The sequence below is a fragment of the Dysidea avara genome, chromosome 4 (genome assembly GCF_963678975.1).
Source record: "Dysidea avara chromosome 4, odDysAvar1.4, whole genome shotgun sequence".
Classification (NCBI taxonomy): Eukaryota; Metazoa; Porifera; class Demospongiae; order Dictyoceratida; family Dysideidae; genus Dysidea; species Dysidea avara.
This window is the reverse complement of record NC_089275.1, coordinates 33,451,681-33,464,427: the sequence shown is the minus strand read 5'-3', so window position 1 is coordinate 33,464,427 and position 12,747 is coordinate 33,451,681. Positions and strand designations below refer to the sequence as shown.

General features: G+C 39.1%; 2 protein-coding genes across 4 annotated transcripts in view; one reads left to right on the top strand and one right to left on the bottom strand.

The window, feature by feature from the left end:
• The window catches only part of LOC136254748 (uncharacterized), a 304,047-nt gene that overhangs the window by 31,321 nt on the left and 259,979 nt on the right, over nt 1-12,747 (bottom strand). The gene's annotated exons all lie outside the window — the stretch shown is intronic.
• Nucleotides 1-12,747, top strand: part of LOC136254738 (uncharacterized) — a 100,980-nt gene that overhangs the window by 50,626 nt on the left and 37,607 nt on the right. For both annotated transcript variants that reach the window (XM_066047477.1, XM_066047476.1), the window contains 2 exons: nt 1,050-1,115; nt 8,092-8,128. In XM_066047477.1, the coding sequence (XP_065903549.1) occupies nt 1,050-1,115; nt 8,092-8,128 (103 nt within the window). The remainder of the gene's footprint in view (nt 1-1,049; nt 1,116-8,091; nt 8,129-12,747) is intronic.

The following is a 12,747-nucleotide window of genomic DNA, read 5'->3' as shown; positions in this document are numbered from 1 at the left end:
CCATAGTTGCGTGAACTCCCTACAAGGTAACTTCTTCTAGCTGATCTCTCTACAGGGTGAATTGTTTGTAGCTGATCTCTCTGCAGGGTGACTTGTTTGTAGCTGATCTCTATACAGGTTACTTGTTTCTAGCTGATCTCTTGATTTCTCTTCAGGGTGACTGCTCTATTAGGATGACTGCTCTATTAGAGTTTCTCGATCTTGCACTTGCTGCACCAAGTTGGATTTCGTGTTATAACTCCGTGGCTTTATGTCTGATTCTTCTACACCATTTATGAGTCTTTCTAAGATGACTACCCCATCTGTACAACGATTTTTAAAGCATTACCCCAAGCGGTTTATCTGGTAGGCGTGGCAAGCAGTTGTTTTAGTTAATCTCGATTGCATAATTGTTACACACTGTTGGTTTTTTCGCTGTATCTTCCTGGTTTTTAGCTCGATTTCTTTCAAACCACAAAAGGTTTGAGGTTCAATAGTTAACCTATTCACCCACCAATTTTCAGCTTCTTCCCATACGCGGTTTACCCTGTAGGCGTAACAACATATTGGTGTTATTTTCCGTGGATAATTGCTCATAACTCTTTGCCTGTTTATCGTATTCCAGCCATAGTTGGTACCAAGATGTGCCTTTATACCCCCCTTCTGTGTGCCAAATTTCAAGGCAATCGGATATGGCGTTAGCAGTTTTTGTAAGTGTGCAACAAGAGGAAGAAAAATAAGAAGAAAAAAAAAACAAAGAAATTAAGCCAATTTTTGAAGTCACATATCTCGGGAACGCGTGAAGCGATTTCGCTTAAATTTGGAATGTGGAGTACTGAAGTTGGAGGGAGTGTCCACAGCAAAAAAATCATCTTGTTTCGTCAAGGCAGCACAGAGCTACGGAGGTGCGAAAATTGCGTTTTCTTTCTTCCTGTCAATATACACGGGTGTTGCGCGCCGGCTTCTTGTTCCGCACGACACACTACCGTGTGTCTTGATGTATAATGATAATAGAGCAATAGCTCTTCATACCTTGTATATGTATGTATGTTATGAACTCTTGGTTACAGGCTGCAGTTAGCAAAGCAGAGAAAACGATTGATATGAGTCTTCTAAGTGATACTCTTCCAACAGTGGTACGTTTATCATTATGTACGATAATACTTATTAAGTAGGGATTGGTAAGAAATCATATGGCTTCATTTTTGCGCTTTAAAAAGCAGCCTTGTGATAATGTTTTACCCAAAACAAGTTGACGTTGTGCTACTTCTAAAAACCAGGCTCCATGCAGCTAGCTAACTCATTTGGAATTAACCAACTGTGTATTGCTATTTTATTATGCTGTGCAATAATACATAATTAATTTATTGTAATTCTTGCATTTTGTAATTCAGTAAATTTTCGTAATTCTTCAATTATGTTGCTATGCACTGTTAAAGAAGCACTTGTTAAATGAACCACTTGTTAAACGAACCACTTTAAACAACATATTATGCACAAAAGTATCTTCTAAACTGCTTTATAGTTTAACTATAGTGTTTTTTCCCACAAATTCTCTCGACAAAGCCTCAAAGCTACTCTTCATTTTTGTTTGCATACATTGTGGATATGCCCCCTTTTTACCTGGTAGTCTACAAGGCCTGCAATATTGTTTCTCAATTATTAAACGCCTGTAAAACCTGAAGGGAAGGTAATTCACAAAGTCTGAGGAGAGTCACCACACCCATATTTCAGACTGCCAAAAAGAATCCACCAGCTCAGAGTAAAGTTTACCAGTGCGTAAATTAATACAGACTTCATTTCATTTTTACTTCTTACGTGTAAAAGCTGCTTTTACCATTTAATGATTTTGCTCATGTGGGTGCGTACGGACAAACATAGATAGGTAGATATGTGCACACACACACACACACACACACACACGCACACACACACACACACACACTTTTACAAAAACAATTTCAGCAAACCAGGCATGCATCCACAGCCAGCTGTGAGTGCATGCCTGGTTTAAAAACCACCTGGAATATGTTAGTACTACTGCAATGATGCTGTACCTTGGTTAAACAAAGCAAAAAGTCAAATGTTTCGATGTACAGTGAGTTTTTAAAATTTTAAAATTCACCTGGATTTCATCTGCCTGCCTGCCTGCCTGCCTGCCTGCCTGCCTGCTGTAAGACCCAATTATACTAAGTGTACAGCTCCAGAAATTTCAGACAACCAACCTTACTGCTGGTTGAAATGCTTTATTCATCATCACAGAATTTCCTGATCCAGCTAGCAAGAAAAGTGCAACATCAGGTAGAATACAGACAGTCAACAAGCACAGCTGTTAAGAATCTAATTTTTCACCAGTACAGTATCTACAGCCATTTTCTTCTGACTTTCTATTTCCACGTTTTATCTGTATAGTTATAGATCACTTCCCCCTCATTTCTGCACTACAGGCTTGCCAGAGATATGTAGAAACATACAGTATGCGTCAAAACAAAGTTAACGTAGCGTTGAGTAACATGGTTGTAAACATAGTTGTAGTTTAGCCATAGTAGCATCGTAGTACGACATCTTACTATGATATGTAGTACAATGGAAACTGCAATCATGCTACGCCACATTTTTGTTGGGTAGGAAGCAACTAGTTGATTATTGTATGTTTTTAGCTAGCCATGTAGTTATTCTATTCTTGCTACGCTATATATATTGCATGTTAGTCTCTACACAGGTGTTAGGCGATCTTCACATGGCACTCCGGTATCACAGTGATATGTGTTTCCCCAGGTATCATGTTTCCTGCACACATATCCCTAGGGATCTGTGTTTCCCCGCACACGTATCACTGACTGGCTAGCGATCTAAAAGTCACAGGGATATGTGTTTCCCCAGGTATTGTGTTTCCTCAGGTAAAGCATTCCCCGCACACTTATCCCTAGGGATGCGTATTTCCCTGCAAAGTTCAGGCATATACTGCTACTGCTGTTGCTGCTACTATACTGCTGTTGCTATTGCTGCTACTATACTAGATGGTGCTGCTACTGCTGCTCTTTCTCCTGCTGTTGCTACTGCTGCTCTTTCTCCTGCTGCTGCTACTAAACTACTGCCTCCTGATGACTGTAGCTATATATAGATAATGCTTGTTGCTGCTACTATAGCTACTGTTTAAGTTGCTGCTACTATACCAGCTGCCATATGCTAACTGCTCCTCCTACTGCTCTACTACTGCTTGCTGCTGCCGCCACTATTAACTATATCTCTGCTACTACCAGCTGCTGTTGTTATGTTGCTTTGCCTTTTAATAGCTAGTTCTGCTGCTGTTACTAACCCTATAGTGCTAACTATTGAGTCAAAGAACATTCAGGTAAAGTTAGCCATTTGCTGTTCAAGATATAGCAAAAATTATTAACTGATTATTTATAACTAAAAACAAATATGTAGCTATGAGATGGGAAGCAGAGAACAAACACATTTACAACAATACAATTAAATCAAGTTAGCCATATATATACAAAAAAAAAACAACAGCCAAACTGTGAACAAAGGGTGTGGCCCCCAAAAAGTCAAGGTGAAAAAGATATGAAATCAAAGGTGGCGGCCAAGAAATGACTGTGATGGTAGGTTAATGGAAAAAAAATTAATAACGACAATTCAGGTGAATTTGTGCTAGGATTCGGTACCAAATTCACCTGAATTGTCGTTGTTAAAATTTTTGCCATTAACCTACCATCACAAGTCATTTCTTGGCCGCCACCATTGATTTCACTTCTTCTGTCACCCTGGCTTTTTTGGGGGTCGCACCCTTTTTTCACAGCTTGGCTGTTTTTGTATAAATTTATATCATGCACTAGCTCAAGCAAAGTTCGTCCTGATGACAAACAGCCTTCAACATCTCTGGTAGTATACAGTGAAGAGTAGTAAGGGAGATGGAGGAGGCACTTCACCAAGATTCTAAATATTAAAAGTGAGTTTTCTGTAGATGAATTAGGTGAAATGAGAGAGAGACCAATCAGAACTGAAATGGAGGAATTACCATCAGTAGAAGAACTCTACAGTAGAATCAGTAATGGAAAGGCAGCTGAAGAACACACATTTCCTTCTTCATCTTTCACCATACTAAATCTCACTGGAACCATACCTCTTCTATCCCTCTGATCTAATACACTTCCATAATACTTTACCATTGTGTCTCCCTCTCTCTGCTTCTTTAGCCTTACACCAAAACCAGTCCTAAGCAAGAATAAAATAACTAGCTACATAGCTAGACAAATAATGATCTGCTAGTAAGTTGCTTTCTACCAATCAAAAACGTGGCGTAGCATGAACGTAGTTCCGTTGTACTACTTTGTACTAAATGTTGTAGTACGATGTTGTAGTACTACGATGTCGTACTACAACACATTTTACTGCTGCTAATGTTAAACTACAACTACAATTACCACTACGTTACGCTAACTTTATTTTGACGCGCACTGTATATAAATATAATAGTTATACAGGCACAATGTGGAGTCTATGAAATTTATAAACCCGAAGACTTGGGCTGTAGCGTACGAGCGAAGCAAGGGCACTACTAAGGGCCTGAGGGTTTATAAATTTCATAGACTCCACATTGTGTCCGTATAACTGCTTTAGACTCTATTTCACATTACACTCAGATTACTTACCTCATTCACGGCTGTTTCTGCTGTAGGCTTGGCAAGAGTGGCTGGTTTTCTTGCGATAATACTAGTGCCATGGCAACTATGCATCCTCACTTGACAAAATAATAGCGCTCATTAAATCACTACACGTGAACAATGCATAGCGATTGGATAAACCTAGATTTTGAGCATATTTTATATTGTGCCTGAAGGCGTGGAGTATATTAGAAAACAAGAAGGTGGAGTATATGAGATTTATTACCCACCCAAAACAACCTAAATAGAGACTAAATATTTTTCCCCTAACTAGTCACTGTATAGTATAGTTAAAAATAGCAGTTCCGTGACCACTCTTTGGCTAACATGTTTTGATGATTGATTTCACTTGTTGGGGTCATTTATTGAAATTTTAGCTCCCAGGTCCCTCCCAAATATCCCGGCATTTTTTGCAATGGCGTGAAAATTAAAATTGCTGCTAGCGCAACCTAAAATTGGGGTATGCTGCATACAATAGTGCACAAAGACACTGTTTAGGATAAATAAACCTCAAGGATTCCAATTCTGGCATCAGTTTCATGCTATGGCCTTTATTAGGCACAATAATCAATAATAGTTTCAATTGGAAGAGCAAAAAAGCATAAAATCGAGGTAAAGTTCTTCAGTATATACATGTAGAAACTTGTATAAGGCAAAATGAAACTTGTACATTTGATGAAGTAGCAGTATGTGCATGATCATGCAGGAATACTGAGATTTAGTTTAAATACAGAGATTTTTGAGCCACTAGTTCAGTCAGTTTAAATTGTCAATTTGGGTAAGTCACCTTTTATAATACAAGAATTTGCGGTACTAACTGTTATACTCCTAGCCCTCTGATTGATCAAATTTAGTGACAAAGAAACACCAAAAGCACATTATTTTTTGCAGCTGCATCAAGAAAAGGTACGTGGACTAAATGGTTATTTTGGTATTATATAGTTAAGCCCATTTTGGCCATAAACATGTAGATTGTAACAAGAATAATGGAGACAGCTGAAGTACTATGCATGCTTCAGTGTGGTGAGCCTTGTAATCCACCCACGGATGCCATTGGTTCCATTGGGAGGTGGGAGAGTATCAGGCAAAAGGCTCTTCTCTGGAAAGGTCTTGACAAGTTTGGAAGTGTTCATGAATGCATAGATTGGGTGAAAGGTCTAGTTGAACACTTTATTCATGATTCCTGCAGATTGACACTTAGCAATACCAAGAAACTAGAACAGGCTCAAAAGAGACAGAAGAATCATGAGGTGGATGAATGCCAATCGCAGTCTTCATCCATAGATGAGGTTAGTTCCCAAGACGAAGCTCCAGCTGCCAAGTGGCTGCAATCAAGTTTAGGGCTAATTCATGACAAAAACAAATGTATTTGGTGTTGCAAACCAGAATCAGCAGAGCATCCAGAGTCAAAGCTTTAGTTGATTTCATATGACTATGCATGGGCTGCTTTCAAGAGCCACACAGTGGCCCTTGAAGATCAGAAAATGCATGACAGAATCAACTGTCTGATTGATTCTGCTGCTGATCAGCTCTATGCTGTTGAAATCAGGTATCATCACAAATGCTGGCTGAAGTATGTTCGGAAATTCCAGAAAATGAGTGAAGATGATAAGCTTCCACAAATGCAGAACATTACTTATCGTGAGGTTCAGACTATGTTTTTTGACCACACTCGAAAGATAATCTTTGAGGAGCATGAGTACTCCTCATTTTTGACAGTACTCATGCTCTTCAAAGATTACCTTTCGAGTGTGGTCAAAAAACATAGTCTGAACCTCACGATGTTGTACATTTGCAGAAGCTTATCATCTTCACTCTTTTTCTGGAATTTCCGAACATACATCAGCCAGCATTTGTGATGATACCTGATTTCAAGAGCATAGGGCTGATCAGCTGCAGAATCAATCAGTCAGTTGATTCTGTCATGCATTTTCTAATCTTCAAGGGCCACTGTGTGGCTCTTGATGCATAGTCATGTGAAATCAACTAAAGCTTTGACTCTGGATGCTTTGCTGATTCTGGTTTGCAACACCAAACACATTTGTTTTTGTCATGAATCAGCCCTAAACTTGGTCGCAGCCTCTTGGCAGCTGGAGCTTCGTCATGGGAACTAACCTCAGCTATGGATGAAGACTGCGACTAGCAATTCATCCACCTCACAATTCTTCTGTCTCTTTTGAGCCTGTTCTAGCCTTTTGGTATTGCTAAGTGTCAATCTGCAGGAATCATGAATAAAGTGTCCTACTGGACCTTTCACCCAATCTATGCATTCATGAACACTTCCAAACTTGTCAAGACCTTTCCAGAGGAGAGCCTTTTTCCTGATACTCTCCCACCTCTCAATGGAACCAATGGCATCTGTGGGTGGATTACAAGGCTCACCACACTGAAACATGCATGGTACTTCAGCTGTCTCCATTATTCTTGTTACAATCTACATGTTTATGGCCAAAATGGGCTTAACTATATAATACCAAAATAACCATTTAGTCCACGTACCTTTTCTTGATGCAGCTACAAAAAATAATGTACTTTTTGGTGTTTCTTGGTCACTAAATTTGATAACTACAGTTTTGTCAACTCATTACTTGGTGTTAAATTTTTAATGATGGGTTAATAATGGGTTACTTTATTACTCTTATAAAAGGCCAATACTTCTGAAAATGGCCAATTATTTTGAAAAATATTTGGCCACATGTCCTAGCACTTATTTTTCCTTATTTTGTACCCTGCATGATGGTTACAGCAAAATAGTGAAAAAAGACATTTATTGCTAATGTCCCCAGTACTGTGATTCACTTTCATCACACTTTTGTAGAGGATAGTTAATGCCCCAATCCCTTCACTGACCAATCTGACATGTAAAAGGCTGCAATGCTGCATGTATGTATAAAACGCTGAACACTAACTATCAACACAGGAGAGCTAGGCATCCTGAACTGAAACTGTGAGGAGTTGCCTCTCTGTAGAGTCCTAAAACCATGGCACTTGTCTATACTGCCACCGGCTATGCATGTATAGCTGCCTGCAGATAGTCAGCTTCTCAGTCTTTCTACATAATGGACAAGGTAATAAAATGTTGTCTCAGTACATAACTATAAAGAATAGGTATAGAGACAAAATGTATACACCATAATATATTTGTAGTTAGGCACAAAACCAAGCTGTAGTATGAAGCATATTACTGCATACTATGGCTACTCCCGTACTGTAGTAATATTGTAAAAATTTTGTACTACAACCGTATTACAGCTATGGCTACATTAATTTTATTTGACACATATGTACTGTATGGCTATTGATAAATAATGCATTAGTGTACATAACAACTTATAAAGTTTCATTGGAGTTGCAGGGTTTGGCATATATTAATTATGCGTATGTATTGTACACAAATATGTTGATATTGTACGTAATCTTTACATGTACTGTATGTGCATAGCCTAAAATGCCTGCAGCTACATTTCCTAATAGGAGAGGTAAGTACATACATAACTGGCATATGTATTACCTATAAAAGGTTTAAATGTCGTTGTTTGTTTACACATACATGCTTATTCAATAACCAAAATACTATCTAATAAAACAGACATTGGAGCATACAACACTAAGGATCCTACAAATGCATTCCATCTACATACTGTACATACAAAGGTACTACTGAGTATAATAGTGTTTCATATGCAAGCTTTCATACTTATAAGCAGTGACTATACATCACAATTTGCACTTGGGTATAGGATATCACCACTTAAGTTAATCTTTTTATGTCAAATTTGTAACCCGCTCAGTGAAAACCGACCATTTTTACAAAAATCTTCTTTTTTTTTAAATTAAAACTGGGTAAAGAAAATGTGTGTTATGTGCATAAAAGTTTACTCACATTAATTTTAATCACACGATATGCACTGAAGCGTAGTTCAAATCAATAATACCTACACACCATCAAAATCACTATTTCATGGGGAGTAAGCAAATATTTGTTTTGTGTTCGTGCAGCTTAAGGGGCATGAGTTATGGATGCTTATTTACGATGTGGTAGAAATAAAGTTTACCATCATCATTTCATTATTGGAATCGCCTTTGTCTTTGTCCGCATGGAGATATACAGGGAAAACACTATACCTTAGTCGATTTTTCACTTCATGGTGAACTGACTGAACCAAACCCAATCATCATAGCTTGTTTCAGTTGTCAATGATGATCGATTAAATTAGCACCTATAATTTATTTGCCGTATTGTTGCTGTACAAATCGAATTCCTATTCCAACTGTTTTTCACTATAATTTCAATACTTTTTATCACAGAAGGTTGAAGCTTTGGCTGTCCACTCCTTTGTTACTACCATTAAGTACAGTAGTATAAGTATAGCTTGGTAAGAAATCACACGGCTTTATAATTTTTCACACAGCAACAAGAAAAAAACAGCCTTACAATAAATTTTACCACCTGGAATGCATTAGTATTAATGTAATGATATTGTACCTTCAAATGAAGTGAAATCAATTATGTCACGTACAGTGAGTATTAAAAATCACTAAATTCACCAGCAATTCATCTACCTGCTTGCCTGCCTGCCTGCCTGCCTGCCTGCCTGCCTGCCTGCCTGCCTGCCTGCCTGCCTGCCTGCCTGCCTGCCTGCCTGCCTGCCTGCCTGCCTGCCTGCCTGCCTGCCTGCCTGCCTGCCTGCCTGCCTGCCTGCCTGCCTGCCTGCCTGCCTGCCTGCCTGCCTGCCTGCCATAAGACCCAGTAGCAGTAAGTGTACAGCTACAGATAGCCAAGATAATGACGGCCGATTCACAATTCTTTTGTTCTCATTACATTTTGTCCAGTGCACTGTGCTGTTAATTTGCACAATTCATTTACCTTCAGCCTTGTTCTTCTCAAAGAATAATTGATAGTTGCAGCATGCATTGCTGCCTTAACACATGATTTCTGTCTTAATACTTCACTTTGCATGCGAATTAATTAAGCATGTAGTCAAGGAGTCGTTATCTATAGCATTTAATAAAGCTATGTAGTTGCTTTATAGTCTTACCAGTTTAGCTTTTTGTTTATCATGCCTTTGAAAGGAGTGAAGAAAAAAGCTACAACAAAATATACTATGCAGAAAACAAATTGATGATAGCTGACAAAAAGAAGGTGAAATATCAAGAAGAGTTAGAGAAGAATCGTGCTGACAGTGCAGCATGAAGCCATGACAGTTAAATGAAGGACCCAAGGAAGAGTTGCACTGACAGTTCCACATGATCTAAAGCAAATTATAAAAAGGACGAAGTTATGCAAATGAATATAACTTGTGTAATAGAGTTCAATTATTCTCCTCTTGTGGAATAAATACTCCATTATATTGCTAATTATTTTCTGTTTGTGGAATAAATAGTCTTTTATTCTGCTAATCATTCTCCTCTTTGTGGAATAAATACTGTTTGATTGTGCCCCTCCCTCCCCTCTTCTCCTCAACCCACTGACAGTGCCTCCTAGAGGGACCTAGATCATCTGCCTATGCTATGTGTATGTTCACTTAATTATTTGTATTTTTATGAAGGTATTCTTTGAAGCCACCTACGTAGCAACTCCGAGATCAAAAAGTATGTTGATGAAGTTTTAAACGAAATTTATAATAAGGAAATGGACAGAGAGAAGACAGTTACAGAAATCTGGCACTCGTATCTAACAGATGAAGATCTGCTTGTCACATTGTTGCTAAGAAAGTTGTGAGAGATAATCTTGCTTTGTGGAGAAAGTTGGTAGAAGAGCTACTGAAAACTGTCAGATGTATCGGTCAGTAAACATTCAGCGAGGAGGCATTTGAGGAAAGTTCACATACTATATCCAGTGAGCCTTATTTTCACAAAACATCATACATATGTCCTGTTTTGAAAAAGGTTACTGTAATTGATAAGAAAAACAAATGCCTGGTGACTGCCTATTGTCAAAAATGAGTACTCAATGGGTGAAATCTTGATTGTGGTTGACAGAGATGGTAGGTGTTATATCAATGCAGAAGATGAAAAGCCATCAAAAACATAGAAATGTGATCTGACTTGTAGGACATTTGGCAGTGAAGACAGACAAATCATCAGTGATTTTAAAAATGATAATTATATCATACACTACTATTGTAGTGTATAGTAGGGACAACAAAGGAGTAGGCATGGCCCACGAAATAATATCACCAAAAAAAAAACAGCCTCAATTTCCCCTAATGATGATCAGGCAGTATTGGTTAGGTGAAACTAAGCCCAAAGAAGCTTTCAGACCGACTCGAAATGCTTTCAACAAGTTGCTATGGAATTTTAATAATAAGACATTTAACGGAATTTTCTACTGACTGAGTAAATAAGTAACTGACTGACTGATGCCTTCAGACAAGCATAACTCAATAACGGCTAAGGCTACGGGCTTGATTTTTTCACTGTTTGACGTCGCTTCGGCCCAACAGGTGCCTTTTGGCATACCGCAATACGTACACTGCTTTCTTCATGGATTTACCAGTATCCTCCTTTGTGTCCCATTCATCTTTGCTGAAAACGAAAAGCGTCGATTTGGCGATAGTACGTGATGGCTTCCCTTCGTAATGGAAATCGTCCATACTTGTCATAGTGGCTATTTTGATATCACAGGTGCTTTTCAAACAGTTCTTGATTCACACTGCTGTCTAACAGGTTGAACATAGCCAACAACGAAGCGTAATGGATACTTCACTTTTCAGACGATATTTGATGTAACTGGGGTGTGCAGCACCATTTCTTTCTTTCAGTATGCGTGGATTGCAGAGGTGCTATTCGAACAGTTCTTGATTCAAAATGCTGCGTAATGGGTTGAACATAACTGACAATGAAGCGTAATGGATACTTCACTTTTTCAGATGATAATTGGGGCGCGCGGAGCCATTTCAGATGCGGTATGCATGGGTTCACCAGTCATAATTATTATTTACAAAAAAAAAATTAACAAACAAGTACACAGAAAAATTTGGATTTTTCAACTAGAATAGGGACCATAACACATCAATAGAAGTACTGAAACAAGCTGGAGTAGTGTACAATATTAATTCACAGTAAAACAATAAGAAGTGTTAAGTCCCTACTGTGCTCAAGATACCATAATGGAAATGCACAGTAGGGATATAACACTTATTGTTTCACTGTGAATTAATATTGTGCATTACTCCAGCTTGTTTCAGTACTTTTTATCGATGTGTTATGGTCCCAACTCTAGTTGAAAATTCCAAATTTTTCTGTGTACTTGCATAGAAAACATCAGTTACGTATATTTTACAAATCTTGAATAGAACTTTCAGAGTTGTTAGGCAATGAAGAATCGGCAACTACAAGAGCAGAATCTTTGTCCAACTCTGAGTCACATTTAGAGGTGAAATTTGAAGCAATTATTTATGATAAACTGAAAGAAGACCCAGAAATTACTTACTGCAGTTGTGATTAGCTGCTGTTACAGAAAGTACTCACTAGCTTTAATTTTATAACAGAAAAATTCAAAAGCTCCACTTTGGTACAGTTATCATACAGTACAATAGTACTGTATATTAAGTACATCGAAGGTGTGAGGGAGATCCGTGATATATAATCCAAACACCTGCCACAATTTTTCTTCACAACGACATGACAGTATTGGTAGGGTAAAACCAAGCCCAAAAGTGTCTTCAGATCGACCTGAAACGTTTGCATCAAGTTGCTACAGAATTTAGAAAAAAAAAATATTCAACAGAATTTTCTACTGCCTGCCTGCCTGCCTGCCTGCCTGCCTACCTGCCTGCCTGCCTGCCTGCCTGCCTGCCTGCCTGCCTGCCTGCCTGCCTGCCTGCCTGCCTGCCTGCCTGCCTGCCTGCCTGCCTGCCTGCCTGCCTGCCTGCCTGCCTGCCTGCCTGCCTGCCTGCCTGCCTGCCTGCCTGCCTGCCTGCCTGCCTGCCTGCCTGCCTGCCTGCCTGCCTGCCTGCCTGCCTGCCTGCCTGCCTGCCTGCCTGCCTGCCTGCCTGCCTGCCTGCCTGCCTGCCTGCCTGCCTGACTGCCTGCCTGCCTGCCTGCCTGCCTGACACCTTCAGTCAAGCGTAGCAGAAAAGTGGCTACAACTACA